Source organism: Rhopilema esculentum, chromosome 9 (genome assembly GCF_057945365.1).
Source record: "Rhopilema esculentum isolate cy_ngs chromosome 9, ASM5794536v1, whole genome shotgun sequence".
NCBI lineage: Eukaryota > Metazoa > Cnidaria > Scyphozoa > Rhizostomeae > Rhizostomatidae > Rhopilema > Rhopilema esculentum.
In genome coordinates, this window is record NC_142823.1 from 9068320 (window position 1) to 9095393 (window position 27074).

Genomic DNA, 27074 nt, shown 5'->3' on the forward strand with positions numbered 1-27074 from the left:
TATTATATATTTTGATTTTCGGTATATGTTAAAGGTTGTTTTCACATGTAAATCTTAAAAGTTTAATCTTCTATTCAAGTGCTTAAAAGTTTCGTCTGTGGAAGATGATTATGATAAATGCTTGCAGTATTTATTAAACTTCCCTACCGTATTTTTCCTAGTCCATGACAATCCTTCCTGAGACACGGAAGAGAAGATTTACTGAAAGTCCTCATGAATGTGCAGTGGACAGCAAAGCCATACATATTGAGAGAGGAACAGACGAAACTATATCAAACGGCGACCATGAGCAGACACTGGTAGCTACTGGAGTAGAGCAGACGTTCTTACTGCAGCAAAACACTATAAACGTTGATCAAGAAACTAACATAACAACGATAGAAACACCTGGAATCCAGGGAAGTCCCTTCACAAGTATAGAGATAAGACGGAAGGATGAAAAGAAGCTGGATGAAGATAAAAGCAGAGAAGTCGTTTTCAAGACCACGAAAATAAAGCCTGTGAAACTATCGTCGATAGAAAAAGAGTTACCAAAAGAAAATCAACTTATTCAAGTTGAAAGGGTGTTTGTGACACGCATTCTGAGGGAAAGAGATGGCAGTGAACGTGTGGTGGAAAGCTCAGAAACTGTTTTACCATATGACGTTGGCCGGGAGGATGAAGAAGAACCCGAGAAGGTTGAAGAAGTTAAAGACAGCCGTGGCCGTGTGACTAAGAGAATAACAACAAGTGAAGTGTTTTTGGAAACAAGAAAGAAGCTGGTGAAAAAGAGTCAGGTTATGCCAGATGGAAGTGAGGAGCCTCTTGAAACAAAGGTTGCAGAACCAGAAGATACCAAGGAGGTGAAGGCACCTGTAATTAAACGCATTGTGAAGCGTGTAGTGCAGCAACCAGATGGAAGGGAAAGAGTGGTTGAAGAGCCGAAATCTGTGAAACCAATTGAATTCACTGAGACTAAAGAGGATTCGAAGCCAGATGTAACTGAGAAGAGAGAAAGAGGCAAGCGTGTGCGCATCTTCACGAAGAAGGTAGTTGAAACATTCCAGAGGAAGACAGTGAAAAGAGTTACGAAAAAGCCAGACGGGAAGCAAGAAGGTCCTGTTGAAGAAGAGGTTTTAAAGCCAGTGGAACCTGTCAGCTACAGAATAGTGCGAAAAACCGTTCATCATCCAGATGGAACAGTTTCAACAAGTGAGGAGCCCGATTTCAAAATGCCAGAGGATGCAAAAGAAAGCGTAGAAGAGATAAAGGACAGACGTGGAAATGTGGTGAGAAGAGTGACGACAAGGCCAGTTCCAATGATAACTGTGAGGCGAGTCTATAGAACAATCATAATTGCCCCAGACGGAAGAGAAGTCAGCGTCCAGGAAAGGGTTGAAGAACGAGAAAAAGAAAAAGGTGTTGATGAGGTTAAAACAAGGAAAGAGGAGCACGAAGAGGTTGTTACCTTGATGGACGTTGGTCAAGTAGAATCTTTGCCAAGTGAACCGAGGGAAGAAAAGCTACCATCTGAAGAGAAGACAGTTGTCTCGAAAGATGGTATTGAGATAAGAAGAACAGTAACAATTAGAAAGAGGATTGTTAAGAGAATAATCGTCATGCCGGACGGCACAAGAAGGGAAGTGGAAGAAGAGGTGGAAGAACCTGTTGATACACCTGCAGGAGATGACTATCTCGTTATTGACAGGGAAACTGAAAAGGTTACAAGAAGAGTAGAAGAGCCTGAGGAAAGACCGGAAATGGTGCCAGAAAGAAAGCCAAGAAGAGAGCCAACGCAAAAGCCTGATTCAGGGTTGAAAGAAGAACCAGAAGAGCCTATTTCACGTATGGTTGTTGTAGAAGACGAGTCAGCACCGATGGAATCTCCAGAAGAACCCGAGAAAGAAACTGTAACATCGGTCACTGCAGATGGTCGTGTTATTCGAAAGACGGTGACTGTGAGGAAACGAATTGTCAGGAGGATCATCCAGTTACCTGATGGGACACGAAAAGAGATTGAAGAGGAGGTTCCTGTTAGTGCAGATGAGAAAGACATTGTCGAAGGCATGGAGGTCACTGTTGATGGCAGAGAAGAAAGGGTGTTGCCAGTTGAGGATGTGACTGTTGTTAGGAGAGAGACCACTCACAAAGAACCAAGACATGTTGAAAGGGTGTTTGTGACACGCATTCTGAGGGAAAGAGATGGCAGTGAACGTGTGGTGGAAAGCTCAGAAACTGTTTTACCATATGACGTTGGCCGGGAGGATGAAGAAGAACCCGAGAAGGTTGAAGAAGTTAAAGACAGCCGTGGCCGTGTGACTAAGAGAATAACAACTAGTGAAGTGTTTTTGGAAACAAGAAAGAAGCTGGTGAAAAAGAGTCAGGTTATGCCAGATGGAAGTGAGGAGCCTCTTGAAACAAAGGTTGCAGAACCAGAAGATACCAAGGAGGTGAAGGCACCTGTAATTAAACGCATTGTAAAGCGTGTAGTGCAGCAACCAGATGGAAGGGAAAGAGTGGTTGAAGAGCCGAAATCTGTGAAACCAATTGAATTCACTGAGACTAAAGAGGATTCGAAGCCAGATGTAACTGAGAAGAGAGAAAGAGGCAAGCGTGTGCGCATCTTCACGAAGAAGGTAGTTGAAACATTCCAGAGGAAGACAGTGAAAAGAGTTACGAAAAAGCCAGACGGGAAGCAAGAAGGTCCTGTTGAAGAAGAGGTTTTAAAGCCAGTGGAACCTGTCAGCTACAGAATAGTGCGAAAAACCGTTCATCATCCAGATGGAACAGTTTCAACAAGTGAGGAGCCCGATTTCAAAATGCCAGAGGATGCAAAAGAAAGCGTAGAAGAGATAAAGGACAGACGTGGAAATGTGGTGAGAAGAGTGACGACAAGGCCAGTTCCAATGATAACTGTGAGGCGAGTCTATAGAACAATCATAATTGCCCCAGACGGAAGAGAAGTCAGCGTCCAGGAAAGGGTTGAAGAACGAGAAAAAGAAAAAGGTGTTGATGAGGTTAAAACAAGGAAAGAGGAGCACGAAGAGGTTGTTACCTTGATGGACGTTGGTCAAGTAGAATCTTTGCCAAGTGAACCGAGGGAAGAAAAGCTACCATCTGAAGAGAAGACAGTTGTCTCGAAAGATGGTATTGAGATAAGAAGAACAGTAACAATTAGAAAGAGGATTGTTAAGAGAATAATCGTCATGCCGGACGGCACAAGAAGGGAAGTGGAAGAAGAGGTGGAAGAACCTGTTGATACACCTGCAGGAGATGACTATCTCGTTATTGACAGGGAAACTGAAAAGGTTACAAGAAGAGTAGAAGAGCCTGAGGAAAGACCGGAAATGGTGCCAGAAAGAAAGCCAAGAAGAGAGCCAACGCAAAAGCCTGATTCAGGGTTGAAAGAAGAACCAGAAGAGCCTATTTCACGTATGGTTGTTGTAGAAGACGAGTCAGCACCGATGGAAACTCCAGAAGAACCCGAGAAAGAAACTGTAACATCGGTCACTGCAGATGGTCGTGTTATTCGAAAGACGGTGACTGTGAGGAAACGAATTGTCAGGAGGATCATCCAGTTACCTGATGGGACACGAAAAGAGATTGAAGAGGAGGTTCCTGTTAGTGCAGATGAGAAAGACATTGTCGAAGGCATGGAGGTCACTGTTGATGGCAGAGAAGAAAGGGTGTTGCCAGTTGAGGATGTGACTGTTGTTAGGAGAGAGACCACTCACAAAGAACCAAGACATGTTGAAAGGGTGTTTGTGACACGCATTCTGAGGGAAAGAGATGGCAGTGAACGTGTGGTGGAAAGCTCAGAAACTGTTTTACCATATGACGTTGGCCGGGAGGATGAAGAAGAACCCGAGAAGGTTGAAGAAGTTAAAGACAGCCGTGGCCGTGTGACTAAGAGAATAACAACTAGTGAAGTGTTTTTGGAAACAAGAAAGAAGCTGGTGAAAAAGAGTCAGGTTATGCCAGATGGAAGTGAGGAGCCTCTTGAAACAAAGGTTGCAGAACCAGAAGATACCAAGGAGGTGAAGGCACCTGTAATTAAACGCATTGTAAAGCGTGTAGTGCAGCAACCAGATGGAAGGGAAAGAGTGGTTGAAGAGCCGAAATCTGTGAAACCAATTGAATTCACTGAGACTAAAGAGGATTCGAAGCCAGATGTAACTGAGAAGAGAGAAAGAGGCAAGCGTGTGCGCATCTTCACGAAGAAGGTAGTTGAAACATTCCAGAGGAAGACAGTGAAAAGAGTTACGAAAAAGCCAGACGGGAAGCAAGAAGGTCCTGTTGAAGAAGAGGTTTTAAAGCCAGTGGAACCTGTCAGCTACAGAATAGTGCGAAAAACCGTTCATCATCCAGATGGAACAGTTTCAACAAGTGAGGAGCCCGATTTCAAAATGCCAGAGGATGCAAAAGAAAGCGTAGAAGAGATAAAGGACAGACGTGGAAATGTGGCGAGAAGAGTGACGACAAGGCCAGTTCCAATGATAACTGTGAGGCGAGTCTATAGAACAATCATAATTGCCCCAGACGGAAGAGAAGTCAGCGTCCAGGAAAGGGTTGAAGAACGAGAAAAAGAAAAAGGTGTTGATGAGGTTAAAACAAGGAAAGAGGAGCACGAAGAGGTTGTTACCTTGATGGACGTTGGTCAAGTAGAATCTTTGCCAAGTGAACCGAGGGAAGAAAAGCTACCATCTGAAGAGAAGACAGTTGTCTCGAAAGATGGTATTGAGATAAGAAGAACAGTAACAATTAGAAAGAGGATTGTTAAGAGAATAATCGTCATGCCGGACGGCACAAGAAGGGAAGTGGAAGAAGAGGTGGAAGAACCTGTTGATACACCTGCAGGAGATGACTATCTCGTTATTGACAGGGAAACTGAAAAGGTTACAAGAAGAGTAGAAGAGCCTGAGGAAAGACCGGAAATGGTGCCAGAAAGAAAGCCAAGAAGAGAGCCAACGCAAAAGCCTGATTCAGGGTTGAAAGAAGAACCAGAAGAGCCTATTTCACGTATGGTTGTTGTAGAAGACGAGTCAGCACCGATGGAATCTCCAGAAGAACCCGAGAAAGAAACTGTAACATCGGTCACTGCAGATGGTCGTGTTATTCGAAAGACGGTGACTGTGAGGAAACGAATTGTCAGGAGGATCATCCAGTTACCTGATGGGACACGAAAAGAGATTGAAGAGGAGGTTCCTGTTAGTGCAGATGAGAAAGACATTGTCGAAGGCATGGAGGTCACTGTTGATGGCAGAGAAGAAAGGGTGTTGCCAGTTGAGGATGTGACTGTTGTTAGGAGAGAGACCACTCACAAAGAACCAAGACATGTTGAAAGGGTGTTTGTGACACGCATTCTGAGGGAAAGAGATGGCAGTGAACGTGTGGTGGAAAGCTCAGAAACTGTTTTACCATATGACGTTGGCCGGGAGGATGAAGAAGAACCCGAGAAGGTTGAAGAAGTTAAAGACAGCCGTGGCCGTGTGACTAAGAGAATAACAACTAGTGAAGTGTTTTTGGAAACAAGAAAGAAGCTGGTGAAAAAGAGTCAGGTTATGCCAGATGGAAGTGAGGAGCCTCTTGAAACAAAGGTTGCAGAACCAGAAGATACCAAGGAGGTGAAGGCACCTGTAATTAAACGCATTGTAAAGCGTGTAGTGCAGCAACCAGATGGAAGGGAAAGAGTGGTTGAAGAGCCGAAATCTGTGAAACCAATTGAATTCACTGAGACTAAAGAGGATTCGAAGCCAGATGTAACTGAGAAGAGAGAAAGAGGCAAGCGTGTGCGCATCTTCACGAAGAAGGTAGTTGAAACATTCCAGAGGAAGACAGTGAAAAGAGTTACGAAAAAGCCAGACGGGAAGCAAGAAGGTCCTGTTGAAGAAGAGGTTTTAAAGCCAGTGGAACCTGTCAGCTACAGAATAGTGCGAAAAACCGTTCATCATCCAGATGGAACAGTTTCAACAAGTGAGGAGCCCGATTTCAAAATGCCAGAGGATGCAAAAGAAAGCGTAGAAGAGATAAAGGACAGACGTGGAAATGTGGTGAGAAGAGTGACGACAAGGCCAGTTCCAATGATAACTGTGAGGCGAGTCTATAGAACAATCATAATTGCCCCAGACGGAAGAGAAGTCAGCGTCCAGGAAAGGGTTGAAGAACGAGAAAAAGAAAAAGGTGTTGATGAGGTTAAAACAAGGAAAGAGGAGCACGAAGAGGTTGTTACCTTGATGGACGTTGGTCAAGTAGAATCTTTGCCAAGTGAACCGAGGGAAGAAAAGCTACCATCTGAAGAGAAGACAGTTGTCTCGAAAGATGGTATTGAGATAAGAAGAACAGTAACAATTAGAAAGAGGATTGTTAAGAGAATAATCGTCATGCCGGACGGCACAAGAAGGGAAGTGGAAGAAGAGGTGGAAGAACCTGTTGATACACCTGCAGGAGATGACTATCTCGTTATTGACAGGGAAACTGAAAAGGTTACAAGAAGAGTAGAAGAGCCTGAGGAAAGACCGGAAATGGTGCCAGAAAGAAAGCCAAGAAGAGAGCCAACGCAAAAGCCTGATTCAGGGTTGAAAGAAGAACCAGAAGAGCCTATTTCACGTATGGTTGTTGTAGAAGACGAGTCAGCACCGATGGAATCTCCAGAAGAACCCGAGAAAGAAACTGTAACATCGGTCACTGCAGATGGTCGTGTTATTCGAAAGACGGTGACTGTGAGGAAACGAATTGTCAGGAGGATCATCCAGTTACCTGATGGGACACGAAAAGAGATTGAAGAGGAGGTTCCTGTTAGTGCAGATGAGAAAGACATTGTCGAAGGCATGGAGGTCACTGTTGATGGCAGAGAAGAAAGGGTGTTGCCAGTTGAGGATGTGACTGTTGTTAGGAGAGAGACCACTCACAAAGAACCAAGACATGTTGAAAGGGTGTTTGTGACACGCATTCTGAGGGAAAGAGATGGCAGTGAACGTGTGGTGGAAAGCTCAGAAACTGTTTTACCATATGACGTTGGCCGGGAGGATGAAGAAGAACCCGAGAAGGTTGAAGAAGTTAAAGACAGCCGTGGCCGTGTGACTAAGAGAATAACAACTAGTGAAGTGTTTTTGGAAACAAGAAAGAAGCTGGTGAAAAAGAGTCAGGTTATGCCAGATGGAAGTGAGGAGCCTCTTGAAACAAAGGTTGCAGAACCAGAAGATACCAAGGAGGTGAAGGCACCTGTAATTAAACGCATTGTAAAGCGTGTAGTGCAGCAACCAGATGGAAGGGAAAGAGTGGTTGAAGAGCCGAAATCTGTGAAACCAATTGAATTCACTGAGACTAAAGAGGATTCGAAGCCAGATGTAACTGAGAAGAGAGAAAGAGGCAAGCGTGTGCGCATCTTCACGAAGAAGGTAGTTGAAACATTCCAGAGGAAGACAGTGAAAAGAGTTACGAAAAAGCCAGACGGGAAGCAAGAAGGTCCTGTTGAAGAAGAGGTTTTAAAGCCAGTGGAACCTGTCAGCTACAGAATAGTGCGAAAAACCGTTCATCATCCAGATGGAACAGTTTCAACAAGTGAGGAGCCCGATTTCAAAATGCCAGAGGATGCAAAAGAAAGCGTAGAAGAGATAAAGGACAGACGTGGAAATGTGGTGAGAATAGTGACGACAAGGCCAGTTCCAATGATAACTGTGAGGCGAGTCTATAGAACAATCATAATTGCCCCAGACGGAAGAGAAGTCAGCGTCCAGGAAAGGGTTGAAGAACGAGAAAAAGAAAAAGGTGTTGATGAGGTTAAAACAAGGAAAGAGGAGCACGAAGAGGTTGTTACCTTGATGGACGTTGGTCAAGTAGAATCTTTGCCAAGTGAACCGAGGGAAGAAAAGCTACCATCTGAAGAGAAGACAGTTGTCTCGAAAGATGGTATTGAGATAAGAAGAACAGTAACAATTAGAAAGAGGATTGTTAAGAGAATAATCGTCATGCCGGACGGCACAAGAAGGGAAGTGGAAGAAGAGGTGGAAGAACCTGTTGATACACCTGCAGGAGATGACTATCTCGTTATTGACAGGGAAACTGAAAAGGTTACAAGAAGAGTAGAAGAGCCTGAGGAAAGACCGGAAATGGTGCCAGAAAGAAAGCCAAGAAGAGAGCCAACGCAAAAGCCTGATTCAGGGTTGAAAGAAGAACCAGAAGAGCCTATTTCACGTATGGTTGTTGTAGAAGACGAGTCAGCACCGATGGAATCTCCAGAAGAACCCGAGAAAGAAACTGTAACATCGGTCACTGCAGATGGTCGTGTTATTCGAAAGACGGTGACTGTGAGGAAACGAATTGTCAGGAGGATCATCCAGTTACCTGATGGGACACGAAAAGAGATTGAAGAGGAGGTTCCTGTTAGTGCAGATGAGAAAGACATTGTCGAAGGCATGGAGGTCACTGTTGATGGCAGAGAAGAAAGGGTGTTGCCAGTTGAGGATGTGACTGTTGTTAGGAGAGAGACCACTCACAAAGAACCAAGACATGTTGAAAGGGTGTTTGTGACACGCATTCTGAGGGAAAGAGATGGCAGTGAACGTGTGGTGGAAAGCTCAGAAACTGTTTTACCATATGACGTTGGCCGGGAGGATGAAGAAGAACCCGAGAAGGTTGAAGAAGTTAAAGACAGCCGTGGCCGTGTGACTAAGAGAATAACAACTAGTGAAGTGTTTTTGGAAACAAGAAAGAAGCTGGTGAAAAAGAGTCAGGTTATGCCAGATGGAAGTGAGGAGCCTCTTGAAACAAAGGTTGCAGAACCAGAAGATACCAAGGAGGTGAAGGCACCTGTAATTAAACGCATTGTAAAGCGTGTAGTGCAGCAACCAGATGGAAGGGAAAGAGTGGTTGAAGAGCCGAAATCTGTGAAACCAATTGAATTCACTGAGACTAAAGAGGATTCGAAGCCAGATGTAACTGAGAAGAGAGAAAGAGGCAAGCGTGTGCGCATCTTCACGAAGAAGGTAGTTGAAACATTCCAGAGGAAGACAGTGAAAAGAGTTACGAAAAAGCCAGACGGGAAGCAAGAAGGTCCTGTTGAAGAAGAGGTTTTAAAGCCAGTGGAACCTGTCAGCTACAGAATAGTGCGAAAAACCGTTCATCATCCAGATGGAACAGTTTCAACAAGTGAGGAGCCCGATTTCAAAATGCCAGAGGATGCAAAAGAAAGCGTAGAAGAGATAAAGGACAGACGTGGAAATGTGGTGAGAAGAGTGACGACAAGGCCAGTTCCAATGATAACTGTGAGGCGAGTCTATAGAACAATCATAATTGCCCCAGACGGAAGAGAAGTCAGCGTCCAGGAAAGGGTTGAAGAACGAGAAAAAGAAAAAGGTGTTGATGAGGTTAAAACAAGGAAAGAGGAGCACGAAGAGGTTGTTACCTTGATGGACGTTGGTCAAGTAGAATCTTTGCCAAGTGAACCGAGGGAAGAAAAGCTACCATCTGAAGAGAAGACAGTTGTCTCGAAAGATGGTATTGAGATAAGAAGAACAGTAACAATTAGAAAGAGGATTGTTAAGAGAATAATCGTCATGCCGGACGGCACAAGAAGGGAAGTGGAAGAAGAGGTGGAAGAACCTGTTGATACACCTGCAGGAGATGACTATCTCGTTATTGACAGGGAAACTGAAAAGGTTACAAGAAGAGTAGAAGAGCCTGAGGAAAGACCGGAAATGGTGCCAGAAAGAAAGCCAAGAAGAGAGCCAACGCAAAAGCCTGATTCAGGGTTGAAAGAAGAACCAGAAGAGCCTATTTCACGTATGGTTGTTGTAGAAGACGAGTCAGCACCGATGGAATCTCCAGAAGAACCCGAGAAAGAAACTGTAACATCGGTCACTGCAGATGGTCGTGTTATTCGAAAGACGGTGACTGTGAGGAAACGAATTGTCAGGAGGATCATCCAGTTACCTGATGGGACACGAAAAGAGATTGAAGAGGAGGTTCCTGTTAGTGCAGATGAGAAAGACATTGTCGAAGGCATGGAGGTCACTGTTGATGGCAGAGAAGAAAGGGTGTTGCCAGTTGAGGATGTGACTGTTGTTAGGAGAGAGACCACTCACAAAGAACCAAGACATGTTGAAAGGGTGTTTGTGACACGCATTCTGAGGGAAAGAGATGGCAGTGAACGTGTGGTGGAAAGCTCAGAAACTGTTTTACCATATGACGTTGGCCGGGAGGATGAAGAAGAACCCGAGAAGGTTGAAGAAGTTAAAGACAGCCGTGGCCGTGTGACTAAGAGAATAACAACAAGTGAAGTGTTTTTGGAAACAAGAAAGAAGCTGGTGAAAAAGAGTCAGGTTATGCCAGATGGAAGTGAGGAGCCTCTTGAAACAAAGGTTGCAGAACCAGAAGATACCAAGGAGGTGAAGGCACCTGTAATTAAACGCATTGTAAAGCGTGTAGTGCAGCAACCAGATGGAAGGGAAAGAGTGGTCGAAGAGCCGAAATCTGTGAAACCAATTGAATTCACTGAGACTAAAGAGGATTCGAAGCCAGATGTAACTGAGAAGAGAGAAAGAGGCAAGCGTGTGCGCATCTTCACGAAGAAGGTAGTTGAAACATTCCAGAGGAAGACAGTGAAAAGAGTTACGAAAAAGCCAGACGGGAAGCAAGAAGGTCCTGTTGAAGAAGAGGTTTTAAAGCCAGTGGAACCTGTCAGCTACAGAATAGTGCGAAAAACCGTTCATCATCCAGATGGAACAGTTTCAACAAGTGAGGAGCCCGATTTCAAAATGCCAGAGGATGCAAAAGAAAGCGTAGAAGAGATAAAGGACAGACGTGGAAATGTGGTGAGAAGAGTGACGACAAGGCCAGTTCCAATGATAACTGTGAGGCGAGTCTATAGAACAATCATAATTGCCCCAGACGGAAGAGAAGTCAGCGTCCAGGAAAGGGTTGAAGAACGAGAAAAAGAAAAAGGTGTTGATGAGGTTAAAACAAGGAAAGAGGAGCACGAAGAGGTTGTTACCTTGATGGACGTTGGTCAAGTAGAATCTTTGCCAAGTGAACCGAGGGAAGAAAAGCTACCATCTGAAGAGAAGACAGTTGTCTCGAAAGATGGTATTGAGATAAGAAGAACAGTAACAATTAGAAAGAGGATTGTTAAGAGAATAATCGTCATGCCGGACGGCACAAGAAGGGAAGTGGAAGAAGAGGTGGAAGAACCTGTTGATACACCTGCAGGAGATGACTATCTCGTTATTGACAGGGAAACTGAAAAGGTTACAAGAAGAGTAGAAGAGCCTGAGGAAAGACCGGAAATGGTGCCAGAAAGAAAGCCAAGAAGAGAGCCAACGCAAAAGCCTGATTCAGGGTTGAAAGAAGAACCAGAAGAGCCTATTTCACGTATGGTTGTTGTAGAAGACGAGTCAGCACCGATGGAATCTCCAGAAGAACCCGAGAAAGAAACTGTAACATCGGTCACTGCAGATGGTCGTGTTATTCGAAAGACGGTGACTGTGAGGAAACGAATTGTCAGGAGGATCATCCAGTTACCTGATGGGACACGAAAAGAGATTGAAGAGGAGGTTCCTGTTAGTGCAGATGAGAAAGACATTGTCGAAGGCATGGAGGTCACTGTTGATGGCAGAGAAGAAAGGGTGTTGCCAGTTGAGGATGTGACTGTTGTTAGGAGAGAGACCACTCACAAAGAACCAAGACATGTTGAAAGGGTGTTTGTGACACGCATTCTGAGGGAAAGAGATGGCAGTGAACGTGTGGTGGAAAGCTCAGAAACTGTTTTACCATATGACGTTGGCCGGGAGGATGAAGAAGAACCCGAGAAGGTTGAAGAAGTTAAAGACAGCCGTGGCCGTGTGACTAAGAGAATAACAACTAGTGAAGTGTTTTTGGAAACAAGAAAGAAGCTGGTGAAAAAGAGTCAGGTTATGCCAGATGGAAGTGAGGAGCCTCTTGAAACAAAGGTTGCAGAACCAGAAGATACCAAGGAGGTGAAGGCACCTGTAATTAAACGCATTGTAAAGCGTGTAGTGCAGCAACCAGATGGAAGGGAAAGAGTGGTTGAAGAGCCGAAATCTGTGAAACCAATTGAATTCACTGAGACTAAAGAGGATTCGAAGCCAGATGTAACTGAGAAGAGAGAAAGAGGCAAGCGTGTGCGCATCTTCACGAAGAAGGTAGTTGAAACATTCCAGAGGAAGACAGTGAAAAGAGTTACGAAAAAGCCAGACGGGAAGCAAGAAGGTCCTGTTGAAGAAGAGGTTTTAAAGCCAGTGGAACCTGTCAGCTACAGAATAGTGCGAAAAACCGTTCATCATCCAGATGGAACAGTTTCAACAAGTGAGGAGCCCGATTTCAAAATGCCAGAGGATGCAAAAGAAAGCGTAGAAGAGATAAAGGACAGACGTGGAAATGTGGTGAGAATAGTGACGACAAGGCCAGTTCCAATGATAACTGTGAGGCGAGTCTATAGAACAATCATAATTGCCCCAGACGGAAGAGAAGTCAGCGTCCAGGAAAGGGTTGAAGAACGAGAAAAAGAAAAAGGTGTTGATGAGGTTAAAACAAGGAAAGAGGAGCACGAAGAGGTTGTTACCTTGATGGACGTTGGTCAAGTAGAATCTTTGCCAAGTGAACCGAGGGAAGAAAAGCTACCATCTGAAGAGAAGACAGTTGTCTCGAAAGATGGTATTGAGATAAGAAGAACAGTAACAATTAGAAAGAGGATTGTTAAGAGAATAATCGTCATGCCGGACGGCACAAGAAGGGAAGTGGAAGAAGAGGTGGAAGAACCTGTTGATACACCTGCAGGAGATGACTATCTCGTTATTGACAGGGAAACTGAAAAGGTTACAAGAAGAGTAGAAGAGCCTAAGGAAAGACCGGAAATGGTGCCAGAAAGAAAGCCAAGAAGAGAGCCAACGCAAAAGCCTGATTCAGGGTTGAAAGAAGAACCAGAAGAGCCTATTTCACGTATGGTTGTTGTAGAAGACGAGTCAGCACCGATGGAAACTCCAGAAGAACCTGAGAAAGAAACTGTAACATCGGTCACTGCAGATGGTCGTGTTATTCGAAAGACGGTGACTGTGAGGAAACGAATTGTCAGGAGGATCATCCAGTTACCTGATGGGACACGAAAAGAGATTGAAGAGGAGGTTCCTGTTAGTGCAGATGAGAAAGACATTGTCGAAGGCATGGAGGTCACTGTTGATGGCAGAGAAGAAAGGGTGTTGCCAGTTGAGGATGTGACTGTTGTTAGGAGAGAGACCACTCACAAAGAACCAAGACATGTTGAAAGGGTGTTTGTGACACGCATTCTGAGGGAAAGAGATGGCAGTGAACGTGTGGTGGAAAGCTCAGAAACTGTTTTACCATATGACGTTGGCCGGGAGGATGAAGAAGAACCCGAGAAGGTTGAAGAAGTTAAAGACAGCCGTGGCCGTGTGACTAAGAGAATAACAACTAGTGAAGTGTTTTTGGAAACAAGAAAGAAGCTGGTGAAAAAGAGTCAGGTTATGCCAGATGGAAGTGAGGAGCCTCTTGAAACAAAGGTTGCAGAACCAGAAGATACCAAGGAGGTGAAGGCACCTGTAATTAAACGCATTGTAAAGCGTGTAGTGCAGCAACCAGATGGAAGGGAAAGAGTGGTTGAAGAGCCGAAATCTGTGAAACCAATTGAATTCACTGAGACTAAAGAGGATTCGAAGCCAGATGTAACTGAGAGGAGAGAAAGAGGCAAGCGTGTGCGCATCTTCACTAAGAAGGTAGTTGAAACATTCCAGAGGAAGACAGTGAAAAGAGTTACGAAAAAGCCAGACGGGAAGCAAGAAGGTCCTGTTGAAGAAGAGGTTTTAAAGCCAGTGGAACCTGTCAGCTACAGAATAGTGCGAAAAACCGTTCATCATCCAGATGGAACAGTTTCAACAAGTGAGGAGCCCGATTTCAAAATGCCAGAGGATGCAAAAGAAAGCGTAGAAGAGATAAAGGACAGACGTGGAAATGTGGTGAGAAGAGTGACGACAAGGCCAGTTCCAATGATAACTGTGAGGCGAGTCTATAGAACAATCATAATTGCCCCAGACGGAAGAGAAGTCAGCGTCCAGGAAAGGGTTGAAGAACGAGAAAAAGAAAAAGGTGTTGATGAGGTTAAAACAAGGAAAGAGGAGCACGAAGAGGTTGTTACCTTGATGGACGTTGGTCAAGTAGAATCTTTGCCAAGTGAACCGAGGGAAGAAAAGCTACCATCTGAAGAGAAGACAGTTGTCTCGAAAGATGGTATTGAGATAAGAAGAACAGTAACAATTAGAAAGAGGATTGTTAAGAGAATAATCGTCATGCCGGACGGCACAAGAAGGGAAGTGGAAGAAGAGGTGGAAGAACCTGTTGATACACCTGCAGGAGATGACTATCTCGTTATTGACAGGGAAACTGAAAAGGTTACAAGAAGAGTAGAAGAGCCTGAGGAAAGACCGGAAATGGTGCCAGAAAGAAAGCCAAGAAGAGAGCCAACGCAAAAGCCTGATTCAGGGTTGAAAGAAGAACCAGAAGAGCCTATTTCACGTATGGTTGTTGTAGAAGACGAGTCAGCACCGATGGAATCTCCAGAAGAACCCGAGAAAGAAACTGTAACATCGGTCACTGCAGATGGTCGTGTTATTCGAAAGACGGTGACTGTGAGGAAACGAATTGTCAGGAGGATCATCCAGTTACCTGATGGGACACGAAAAGAGATTGAAGAGGAGGTTCCTGTTAGTGCAGATGAGAAAGACATTGTCGAAGGCATGGAGGTCACTGTTGATGGCAGAGAAGAAAGGTTGTTGCCAGTTGAGGATGTGACTGTTGTTAGGAGAGAGACCACTCACAAAGAACCAAGACATGTTGAAAGGGTGTTTGTGACACGCATTCTGAGGGAAAGAGATGGCAGTGAACGTGTGGTGGAAAGCTCAGAAACTGTTTTACCATATGACGTTGGCCGGGAGGATGAAGAAGAACCCGAGAAGGTTGAAGAAGTTAAAGACAGCCGTGGCCGTGTGACTAAGAGAATAACAACTAGTGAAGTGTTTTTGGAAACAAGAAAGAAGCTGGTGAAAAAGAGTCAGGTTATGCCAGATGGAAGTGAGGAGCCTCTTGAAACAAAGGTTGCAGAACCAGAAGATACCAAGGAGGTGAAGGCACCTGTAATTAAACGCATTGTAAAGCGTGTAGTGCAGCAACCAGATGGAAGGGAAAGAGTGGTTGAAGAGCCGAAATCTGTGAAACCAATTGAATTCACTGAGACTAAAGAGGATTCGAAACCAGATGTAACTGAGAAGAGAGAAAGAGGCAAGCGTGTGCGCATCTTCACGAAGAAGGTAGTTGAAACATTCCAGAGGAAGACAGTGAAAAGAGTTACGAAAAAGCCAGACGGGAAGCAAGAAGGCCCTGAGGAAGTTGTTCGTTTCAAACTTGTCGATGTTGATTTTTCGGAAAGCCCTAATTTGCAGGAGTCGGTTGAAGATGTTAAGGATAAGAAAGGAATCGTTATCCGTAGAATTGTTTTGAAGGCTGTTCCTGTGGTTACCACTCGCAAAGTTTTTCGAACCATTGTTGTGTCTTCTGATGGAAAGGAGGAGTCGGTTCAAGAAAGGGTTGAGGACTTCAAAAAGCATTCGAAAGTTGCTCCTCTCACTGAGTTGAAAGTTGATCTCCCTGTTGATGACTTCATTGATGCTTCTGATATGTCCACTGATATGTCATCAGAACTTTGCATCCCAAATATCAAGCCAAAACTTGTTGAAAGAGTTTCTGTATCTTATGTTGTGAGACACGACGATGGCACTGAGCAGCAAATCAAGAAATCTGATACAATTTCACCGATGTACCCAGACTCTGATGATGAGAAGGGCGAATATACTGAGGTAAGCAAGAATGAGAAGGGAGATGTCTTAGTTACTGTCACGCCTGTATATTATTTGACCAAAAAAGAGTTGACAAGGAAAACAAAGATCGATTCTTTTGGCCATGAAGAAATTGTTGATGAAAAAGTTATCAACGAGGAAAAATCTGAGATCAAAGCACCAGTGATAAAACGTCAAGTTAAGAAAATGATAGAAGATCCAGCTGGTGAAGAACGGGTTGTGGAAGATGTTGAATATGTTGAACCTTTTGAAGTCATCGAGGAAGAAGAGGAAGGAAAGCCTGATGTGACTGAAAAGTTTGAAAGTGGGACGCGATTTAAAATATTGGAAAGAAAAGTGACTAAGACCTTGAAGAAGAAGTTTTACAGAAGAACCTATCATAAAACAACTGGTATGAAGGAAAGGCCCTCTGAGGAAGTGACAATTCGGTATGTGGAGCCAATTGACTACAAAGTGGTTGAAAGAAAGGAGCAGGACAAGGATGGAAACGAAGTAGTGTTGAAAGAACCGAAGTATGTCTTCCCCGAAGACGCTCTTCCGATGTCAAAAGATGTCAAAGATAAAAAAGGTGACGTGGTGAAGAAAATCTTACTTGAACCTAAGCCTGTAATTACGGCTCGCAGAATTTCAAGAGTTATTGTCCTTGCGCCTGATGGCACTCAGCAAAGTGTGCAAGAGAATGTTGATGAAAATGACCAAGTGCCCCAGCTGGAGAGGCATTCTTCTCAGCGCAGTTATGACAAAGTAAACATTAGTTATTCGACTTCAGCAACGCAAAGTGGATATGGAAAGTCACAACTGAGTGATGTTACCGGAAAGAAAATCACGTCCTTTGCAGTTTCTGAAGAAAGTAATGTAACAGAATCAGAGAAGGTCAATTATTTTGTGAAAGAAGAAATACAAGGGACGCAGATGCAGCCAATGGTTGAAGCTTTTAGTCGTGTTACAGAAGTTGAGGATAGTGCCACTACAGATGTGACGGTAGCTGTCCAAATGGCAGGTACGGAAAAGATGGAGCCGAACAAAGTTGAAAAAGTGTACAATACAAAGATTGTTTTGAATGAAGATGGCACAGAAAGGGTAATCGAAACATCAGAGACAATTATTCCTGTTTTTATGTCTGGGAAGCAGTTTGCGCGGAACGGTACCTTTATCAAAAGGGAGCGTATGTACGAAAAGTTATATAATGTTGACGATGAAGGGGAAGAAACGCTTTACCAAAGCAAAGAGATCGAGCCTGAAAAGGTGGTGGATCTTGGCGACAGTTGTGATGAAATAATCTCCGATCAAGATGACCCTAAGCCCTTGAGAGTCTTCATTACAAAAGATGAAGGTCTCCCAGAGAAAACTACTATAAGAGAAAAAGATAGATCTGTGCAGTTGATAAAAAGAAAAGTCAGAGAGATAGACATCAAACAAGTAGAGAGATTGCAAGGGGTTGATCGTGGTGTACCGATAGAGGAAGCTGTGTTGCCGGTTGAGCCGATAAGTGTAACATACATAAAAAAAGTACTGGATAGAGGTGATGAAACGAGTGTCGAAATTGAAGAGCCTATGTACAAGATGCCCGAAGGATTGACTGATACAGTGGAGGAGGAAAAAGACAATCATGGAAAAATTGTAAGAAAAATCGTTTCGAAGCCTCTCCCTGCCGTAACTTCAAAGAAGGTTTTCCGCACTGTTTTTGTTACTTCTAAAGGCTCGGAAATTCGACGCTCCGAGCACACAGAAGACACGCTTAAAATGACCGAGCTGAAAGATTCCGAAACAAAACCAAAGATCGAACGGGTTGTGGCAGAGGCAGCACTGGAGGAGGTTAGGAAAGACGAACATACTATGGATTTACCTGTGGGTTCGATTAGTGACACCGAGCCTAGATTTGTTATTCGTGACGGAAAGAAGTTCTTTGCCAAAGAAATTAACGCTGTTGAGGCAGAAATACCAAGTGGTTTAGAAATCGTCCATAAACATCCGAAAAAAGTTGAAAGAATCTTTTCTACGATAATAGAACGTTCCACTTCTGGTCAGGATACGATAAAAGAACAATCTGAAGCCATTTTACCTATTGGCCAGTACGAGGAGGACGTGGAAAAAGTTGATACGATCAAAAACAACCGTGGTACCGTTGTAAATAGAGTTAAAACATCTCCTATAGCCATTTCAATTTCTAGTACATCTATTCATAAAAGTGCAGTTCTTTCAGATGGGAAAGAAATTCCCAAAGGCACAACAGTTGTACAGAAGGAAGAGCCACAGGAAACTGTTATGCCAGTTGTTCGAAACGTCGTTAAGGGAAAATTGAAAGGAAAGGCAGGGACAGCATTGTATTTCAAGGAGAAGAAGTTGGTCCCGAAACTAGAGACATTGCTGAAAAAGGAGCATGGAGAAAATGTTCGTGTCGTCAAAAGAAAGTCTGTTTGTAGAGATTTCAAGAAAGCAATCAAGCGGCAATGGAAAACTGCTGATGGGAAGCCCGAGGGTCCTGAAGAGCAGTTGATTATCGAGCCAGTCGAAGTGACGGACTACAAAGTGGTTGGAAGGAAAGTCAAAGAACCTGGTAAAAAAGAGAAAGAGACACTTGAAACTTCTTATTTGTTGCCCAGTGAAAGCTTTAAAGAGCCTGAGGAAATTAAAGACAAAAAGGGTGTTGTAATAAAAAGAATTACAAAGCTCCCTCTTCCTGTGATAACTGCACGAAAAGTTTATCGAATCACTATAATTTCACCTAATGGAGAAGAGCTAAGCACTGACGAAAAAACTGTTGACCAGGAACTACCATGTGAACCCCAAGAAGATGTCGAGGAAGCCAAGTTATCGTTTTTCCCAGCGCCTGTCTCGGCAGCAACTGAAAAGCCAAAAGACCAATCAAGACACCCAGGAAAGAAAAGTCCTGAGGCTGCAAGAAAGTCTCCTACACAGCGAAACAAAAGCTCTATCGAAGATGAAACAAGAAAGACGTCGCCTGTATCAGGGAAGAAGTTGCCAGTTTCAGGGAAGAAGCCAAAGGTTGATGAGAAACAAACACCAAGTCCAGAGGCTAAACCTTCAACAACAGATCGCCCGGTTGTAGATGAAACAGGGAAGACATCACCCGTATCAGGGAAGAAGTTGCCAGTGTCAGGGAAGAAGCCAAAGGTTGATGAGAAACGAACACCAAGTCCAGAGGCTAAACCTTCAACAACAGATCGCCCGGTTGTAGATGAAACAGGGAAGACATCGCCCGTATCAGGGAAGAAGTTGCCAGTGTCAGGGAAGAAGCCAAAGGTTGATGAGAAACGAACACCAAGTCCAGAGGCTAAACCTTCAACAACTGATCGCCCGGTTGTAGATGAAACAGGGAAGACATCGCCCGTATCAGGGAAGAAGTTGCCAGTGTCAGGGAAGAAGCCAAAGGTTGATGAGAAACGAACACCAAGTCCCGAGGCTAGACCTTCAACTGATCGCACCAAGAAAGAGCAATTGCCCCAAAAGGTTCGCAAAGAAAAAGTGCACACTACCATCCAGCCAAAAGCCGAGGCAGTTGAAGAACTCATCCCATTCACATTTACAGATGATGTGGAATCAACGCCAGACATATTAGAGCCTATGCTGGACAGTAATGTAGTCTTTGGTATGACTGATGCACCAAGAATGACGGTAGATGAAAAGGAGGCCATCGGGAGGGAATTGTTCCAGGATGAATTTAGTGACGAGGAAGATTTCAAACCCCAAGAGAAACCCGTTAAGGAAAGAGAAATCCCTAGGCGGTTCGAATCGGCTGTCAGGAAGGTTACTTATGTGAATTATTGGCAGAAAAGGAAGGAGAGTGTGGAAAAGCCTAGATTACAGCCTGTGGAGGAGCACATTTTAAGATTTGGAAGACAAGAATGCCAGTTGAAAAGACATTGGAAGGATGTCATGAAAACGGCAGATGTCGAAGAGGATTTGCCAGACTATGAATCACATATGATGTGGTTGACATTTGTTGAAAGAGAGCTTTCGTCTTCAAGCCCTGTCAGTTATCGACTGGATGATCTGCAAGAACAGAAAACGTACCATGAGGTGAGTTTTGACCCCAACCAAGCAATAATTTATGTTTTTATTTAATATTTCATTTCTTATCCATCTTTTTTAGCAATTATTTCATCATAAGAGTACAACATTTTGCTGCCGATATTCTTCAGGACAATTAAATTTCATGAATTTTATTACAATGCACACTCGTTATGGCGATGTTGTTTTTTGTTTTGGTCATACTGAATTATCGTGCAGGGCCTTGAAGAGAAGTTTAGCACGATTTCCGAAACATTTCTTTTTTTATTAGGATCTATGTAAACTCATCTTTTGCTTGATTCTTTTTCAGAGCCTTCTTGAGGATTTAGAAAATCACAAAGCTACGAACGATGCTTTATTAAAAGCAATTGAAAAGCTGCCCAGTAGTCTGGAACCAGGCACGGGAAGGAAAGAAATAATTGAAGAACTTGTGGATACTTCTACGCGATTTAATCGCCTGTTGAAAATATCGGAGGAAAGAAAGAAGTTGATTGAGGAGGTAGAGCCAATGGTCAAGGAAGAAAATGACCAGATTGCACCAGTCGAAAGTCTGAACAAAGAAGCTGAGAAGATTTTGTCTGAGAAGCCTAAGGTTGTCAATATTGACACCATCGAAGAGAAGATCAAACAGTTAAGGGTATGTAAATGTAAATGTCAAATTGGAGGATGACAATTTTTGTATTTCCAGTGTCGTATGTCAAGTGCTTACCCGTCTTACAAAGCTTATTTCTCATGTTTTCAAATTCTGTTTGTTTAATGAAACATTGTAAGCTCTTGCAATCGTTATTCGTGTATATCAGTTGAGCGAGTCCAAATTTTCTTTAGGATCTGAAACAAGAGCTTGTCGAACACGAGAAAACACTTGGCGATATCAAGGCAACAAGTGCGAAACTCTCTAGATTTAGAACAAATGAACCTGTTAAAAGAGCAGCAACAGATCGCTGTGAGAAAGTCCTGGAAAAGCGTGAAGAAATCATAAGAATAACTGATGGGCAGCTTTTTGCACTGGAGAAACAGCGCGACAAAGCAAAGGCATTTTACGATGCGGTTGAGGAAATTGACGATTGGAGGCCAAAGATTGAGGATAGTCTTGGAGAGGAAGAACCAGTTTCAAAGGACATAGATCACCTCAAATCACAGCTTGTTAAATACGAGGTTATTTTTTTATGTTATATTTATTTGATTAATTTTAGTTTAAAAAGCTTTTTAAGATGCTGTTTGGATGTGAATGGTGATAATAAAGTGCATGCTATTCTCTTTGTTGTAGCATAACTGCAATTCGTGTGAATTTTTTGGTTAAAGCATTGCTCTACTCTGCGTTGATTTGCCTTGAAATGGTTTTTTCATTATCTCATTTGGACGCTTTGTAACCCATTTTTTCATAGCAGCTTTTGTCTAATTAAACGTTTCTTTTTGTTGAAACAGGGACTAAGAAAGGAACTTGACAGCAAAAGACCGAATGTTGTGTTGATTCAGGACAATAGTCGATGGCTGATTCAAAATCTTTATGAAACAGATGCAAGGTAACCATGTTGTTTTTTTAACCTTGTTTCGTTAGTGTTGACTGGTGATAACCAGAAAGAATGTTTTTGGTCTTGCTACATACATTTATTTCTACCCTTCTTGGTGTATAGAACAGGACGGCTCTAAGTTGCTACTCCGAGTTTCATGCCGAAATCTCATTATTGTCCTAATCATTTCCTTTCGTTTCGATAGTCACATATAACTCTGAATCAATTTGTTTTTACCAGGGGAAGGAGACATTCAACTGCCGACGACATTCTAGAGAAACTGAGCAAAACAAACAATGTTGTAGAGAACATAAACGACCGAGTGTCGGCTCGACTGCAGAAATTGAAAGTATTCATCGCGGAAGTAGAGGACTTCCAGGAACTGATTGATAACTTTGAAAAATGGTTGAAAGGAACTGAAAAGAACTTAGAAACTTTTAAGGTGTTGCCATTTACTGTAAAGGAAACTAAAAGCGTACAAGAAAAATTTCAGGTTTGTTTATTATCGTTGTACAAAAATGTAGAAGTCATATTGACAGAAATGGTCGGTCTGATGAGTTTTTGTAGCAATTTTATTTACCTGGGGCGTCTTTTTGATAGAGATACTGTGGGGGTGTTACATTGAGGACTGAGAGGGGTGTTAGTTTAAGGTCTATTGAGGGGTGGTATCGTGAGTGCTATTAAGGGATTGCGCCCATTAAAAGCCCCTTATACCAAAGTGGCGTTATCTTGTTCCAAAGAAGCCCTGAATAATTAATAAATGCGTTGAAACAAGCGTTTCATTCTGGTTACATTTTGTAGTGAAAATGCTTTCCGACGATTAATTGCAACTCAATTTCGCTTTGTTTGCAGATGGGTGTCATTGCATGCCAATGAAAGAATATTTTTCTGTGTTAGCTGGCATTTAGACCTTTTGTTTGTTAAATGACCTTTTAAAAGAAACTGTAGTCTGTGGCCACTTATAAAAGCATCACTGATAAACATTTCCATCATTGAATTCTTTAGCCACTTTATGAAGATATCATGAATCATGATGCTCTTTTTGGCGAATTGTTGAGACGCGGGCAGCAACAAACTGACGCACTGCAACCTGGGAGGGAGAAGGAAAAGACGAGCAAAAGAATAAAGGACATATCAGACCGCTGGCAGAAGATAAATCGCACTGTGAAGGAGCGCAACGAAAAGATTTCACGTCTGTACCCTTGTGTCGTTGATTATTATGAAAGTAAATCGGTTCTTGAAGACGTCATCAAAAGTGGCGAAAACTGCTTGAAAGTTGTGTCATCTTCAGGATTCGATGTTGAAACTGGACGAAAACAATTAAATGAAATCAGGGTAAGTCTATAAACTCTTAGGAAATAACCATTTTATTTACAATGTCATTCTACAGAAACAGTTGCTAGCAACGTTCCTCGTGTTGGGGTTAAGGCAAAAACAGTTGCTAGCAACGTTCCTCGTGTTAGGGTTAGGGTAAAAACAGTTGCCAACAACGTTCCTCGTGTTGGGGTTAGGGCAAAAACAGTTGCCCTTATTCATTAGCCGCCCTCCAGTATCAGCAGCCCAAAATGAACCTTAAAGAAGAATATTCCAAACCTTGAATGAAGGCTGCATTCCCATTCGGGGAAAATCAATATGAAGTTATTTGCTTCAAATAAACGTGACTGTGGATTCCTCTTGCAGCTAAGAATACCAATTAGATTTGATAGCATATGACTATGATAATCTGTTAATGATTTTGTTTGAATGTTAGCTAAGATTGTTTTCTTTATTGCAATGCAGAAAACCCTGAATGGGTTTGATCGCCAGGAGGAATTAGTGGTGTTCATGACTCGATCTGCAACTGCTATTGAAGGGTACGTGTCAGACAAGTCGGTGCTGTCCCTGAAGAAAGGCTGTAGAAATTGTGCTGATAAATTTAGTGACGTAAGGCGAAAACTTAAAGATAAGGAAATTGCAATCGAAAGAGATTTGCATGATGTAGAACAACTGGAGAACCTATTTTTGACCATTGAAGACCGCAAGATGGTCATCGAGCAGCTGCAGAATGAAGTGAATGAAAGCAGTACTGAATTGGATGATATACAAAGGAATTTGGAGATTACAAAGGTACGTGGTTGCTTAGTTAGGTAAAAAAGGGAGTGTAATAGTTACACCATGGCAAGGTTTGCGTAGAATGGTCGTTTTCATGTTTCAATTATTGCTTTTACGTCAATACTATCTGTGAGACTCAGTTGCTGAATTGACTGAAGTTTTAACATCTGTTTGTTTTATGCTTCTTATGGCCGTTTGTCAAAATATTTTCGTTTACCTCTCGAAGGAAATCATGGTAATCGTGATGGAGATCATAACTATCATTGAAATCATCGAGAAGCTAATCATCGTGGTAAAGAAGAAGTATCGGGACTCATCAACGATTCTGAAGACCATTGTAACCAAAGAAAGTGAGATCAAAGTCATAAGGACCTGGACCATTGAGACATCTGAAGTAATAGTCGAAAAGCAGAAAAGTATTGAAATCAAATTAGGCAAACAGGAGGATGTGACAAAGGAGCTTGCCCAAGTTTCAGAGGAGCTTTCCATGATCGAGGCACATTTGTTGACCCAGACACCGATTTCGGCAGATTATCATGTTTTGAGGAGCCAGCAATCAGAGCATTCGGTAATTATGCATGCTCACATTAGAAATTATAATTATGCATTGCAACTTCAGTTCCCATGTAAACTCCATTGTATTCCGCAATATCTTAGTATCAGGGCCGACCCTTGTGCAAATATTGGGGTAGGGGGCAAACCAATTGTTTTGATCAGATGTCGTCACATTTTCCCATTGTTTTAGAGCAAAAAGACCATTGTCTTCCAAATTTTCTGGGCCCCCCCCCCCCTCGCCCCCAGATGTCCGCATTGCTTAGTATTGGGCTTAATTAGTGGTAATCATTCATTTGCGATGATTAGAAATTGTAAGGGGCTCCTTTTAGATGTGGAGTTATGATTTTTTTTAAGATTGATTTTATGATTTTTTCGCTGCAGGCAATAACGCTTGAAACAAGCTCTTTGCAACACTCGGTAAAGCAAGTAGTTGAAGACGTCAAAGAAAAACTAAAAAATGTGGAAGCTGAGAAAGAGAAAATGTCTTTGAGTGCAGCTATTAATGACATCGAGCGTCGATGGGATGTTGTAAACAAGAAAGTTACAAGTCGCCAAAACTCTATTAAGAAGCTTCATCCTTCTGCAGAAGTATATAGATCAGAAAGTGAAAAGCTAATGCCATGGCTTCTAACTGTTGACAAAGATATTGCTTTAGTTAAGCCACTATCAAGTCGTCTTGAAGTCCTTGTTCAGCAGAAGAGGGCAATTGAGGTGGGAAATCATTTCAAGCATTTGCCGTTTTGTTTAAAATATTAATAAGAATTATCGCTAACACAGGAAGATGTCCTCAATTTTTCCTGTGGAAGCATATTTTTGTTATCCATCTTTCATTTGTCCCTGTCTCCCTGCCTCTTAATTTACCATCTCTCAGTATCTTTGTCTTTCTGTCTGAAATATCTGTTTAATTTCGTACCGATCATTTATTCTATCAGGTTTTTGATTTGAAGAGGTTTCCTGTCTTAAATTTATTTCTTTTCATTTACGTAGGATTTGGTTAAAGAAAGTGAGCAGAGGAAAGTTGTTCTTGAACGATGCAAGAGTTCAGCAAAAATGTTGCTGGATATTTCTGGGACTGAATCAAAAGACAAGCAGATAGTAGATCAAGAAACTGTCAAAGAAGAGGTCTCATTTTTCAGTAAGAAGTTCCAAGTTGTATCAGAAAAGTTAAATGATGTTAGAAAGCAAGCAGAAAACATCGAAAAGGAATTGACGGTGTTTTACGATAAGGAAAGAGTTCTAGAAGATTTGCTAGAAGAAGTGGATGACATTGTCGATGGCAAATGTGCTGTCTCAACTTTGCCAGAGAAGTGCACGCAACGCCTTGAAACTCTAAAGGTAAAATAAACTTTGTTATTTTGCTTCTCCTTACTTTTCGTTTCTTATTAAAAAGGAATTATAACACACTACAAGTGGTGTTTCGGTCCCTCGACTGAAAGCATTAGAACGAACTAATCATTGTGTCTGGAGTTACTTTGTCGTATATTGCAGGCCTGGCCTTATTCCGATTATTGAATTTGATTTGGAATGTTTTCATTTTAGAGCTTCATTGCGCGAGTCGATAACCAAGAAAACGACTTGAAGGCCTTCACCAAAGCCGCCGACAATTTGCATAAGCTGATGGACCAATACGAAAGCGAAGATGAAGAAATTACTGATAAAAAGGTGCACTTAAATGAGCGCTTCCGAAATGCCCGTGCTAAGTTGACTGAAAGACTGTCCGACTCTGACCAAGTTTTAAACAAGGCCAAACTGTTCAGTGATGCTGTGAAAGAGTCATACAAATTGGTCACAAACCTCACAGAGAAGACTGAACCAAAGTTGAAAGGCGTGCCAAGTGACGTAAAGAAGTTAGAAAGTCTCGTCAAAGATGTCGAGGTATTTAGTTTTTTTATGTGCTTTTACTGAGTATGTAATCACCAGGTGGCTACATCTACCATTCCATAATTATCATAAAATGTTGATACCCCCGTTTAACCTTTGTGTGAGGCAGCGTCTCCATCTTGATTGCACTCGCGTGCATGATTGTTAAACAGCTGTACTATGATTTGATAGGTTTAGGCCAAGCCACTCCAACCGTGACTGGTTTGGACCAGGCCACTCTAACCTTGATTGGTTCGGGCCAAGCCGCACCCCCTGACAGCTACCCCTGCCTCTAAGCGATGTTTGTTAAATAATATTTAAAACAACCAGATAAAATAGGTCATATTTGTTGCTGCTTTTGCCGCTGATTTGCAGATTTAGCAACTGTTAACAACTTAGCAACTGATATTCTTAAATGCAGGATTCGATGATGGAATTGGTGAATATTAGAGTAAAGCTAGAAAATGGGAAGAACTATGGAGATTGGTTAATAGAAAAGAGTCGCCAAAACCCACTAGTTGTCAACGAAGTGACAGGTCGTATAGGCGAAGTGACGAAGTCAGCTGACAAGATCTCTTGTCATCTCAGTGTTTTTAAGAAGGAGTTAGAGAACAAGTTGATACAGCAGAAAGGCTTCGTGGAACTAGTAGAAGATTTCGGAGCCAAACTTGAGAAAGCTGAACAAAAGGTAAATAGGTTGCGACCTGTTTCTGCGAGGTATTTGACTGCACGGAAGCAGCATGAAGACTTCAAGCCAATTTTCAGGGAAATCCAGAGCTTAAAACAAGTGAGCGATGCCGTTATGGTTGAAAAGGAAAAAACAGAGCATGGTACAGACAGTGCTTTGCTGAGCAGCGAAACAGATGAGAGCAAAAAAGATGCTGCAAAGAAAGTATCGGAGTTTGAAAGCAGATGGGAAGCGTTATGGAAAAGAGCAACAGCCTACCATATCCAAATAACATCAGTATTGCCCTTTGAGGAAATGTACCACTATACTGTGTTGAAGTTTGCACCCTGGATTGAAGATGCGGAAAAGGCTTTAAGCGACATCGAAAAAGCAAAAGATGATACACTGACCAAGAAAAAGATAAAGGTATGAAAATTTTGTCGATTCTATGAGCAAAGAAATCTCAAATCTTTTCTGCTATCCATTAAAGGCATTGAGTCA

The 27074-nt window shown here is 42.6% G+C and overlaps 1 protein-coding gene across 6 annotated transcripts in view; it reads left to right on the forward strand.

Annotated features, from left to right (window-relative positions):
- LOC135689111 (uncharacterized) overlaps nt 1-27074 on the forward strand; it is a 128912-nt gene that overhangs the window by 67316 nt on the left and 34522 nt on the right. For all 6 annotated transcript variants that reach the window (XM_089109925.1, XM_089109927.1, XM_089109926.1 and 3 more), the window contains 12 exons: nt 162-19898; nt 20200-20526; nt 20715-21044; nt 21315-21412; nt 21641-21893; nt 22406-22735; nt 23180-23506; nt 23718-24059; nt 24428-24757; nt 25034-25381; nt 25586-25921; nt 26328-26999. In XM_089109925.1, the coding sequence (XP_088966051.1) occupies nt 162-19898; nt 20200-20526; nt 20715-21044; nt 21315-21412; nt 21641-21893; nt 22406-22735; nt 23180-23506; nt 23718-24059; nt 24428-24757; nt 25034-25381; nt 25586-25921; nt 26328-26999 (23430 nt within the window). The remainder of the gene's footprint in view (nt 1-161; nt 19899-20199; nt 20527-20714; nt 21045-21314; nt 21413-21640; nt 21894-22405; nt 22736-23179; nt 23507-23717; nt 24060-24427; nt 24758-25033; nt 25382-25585; nt 25922-26327; nt 27000-27074) is intronic.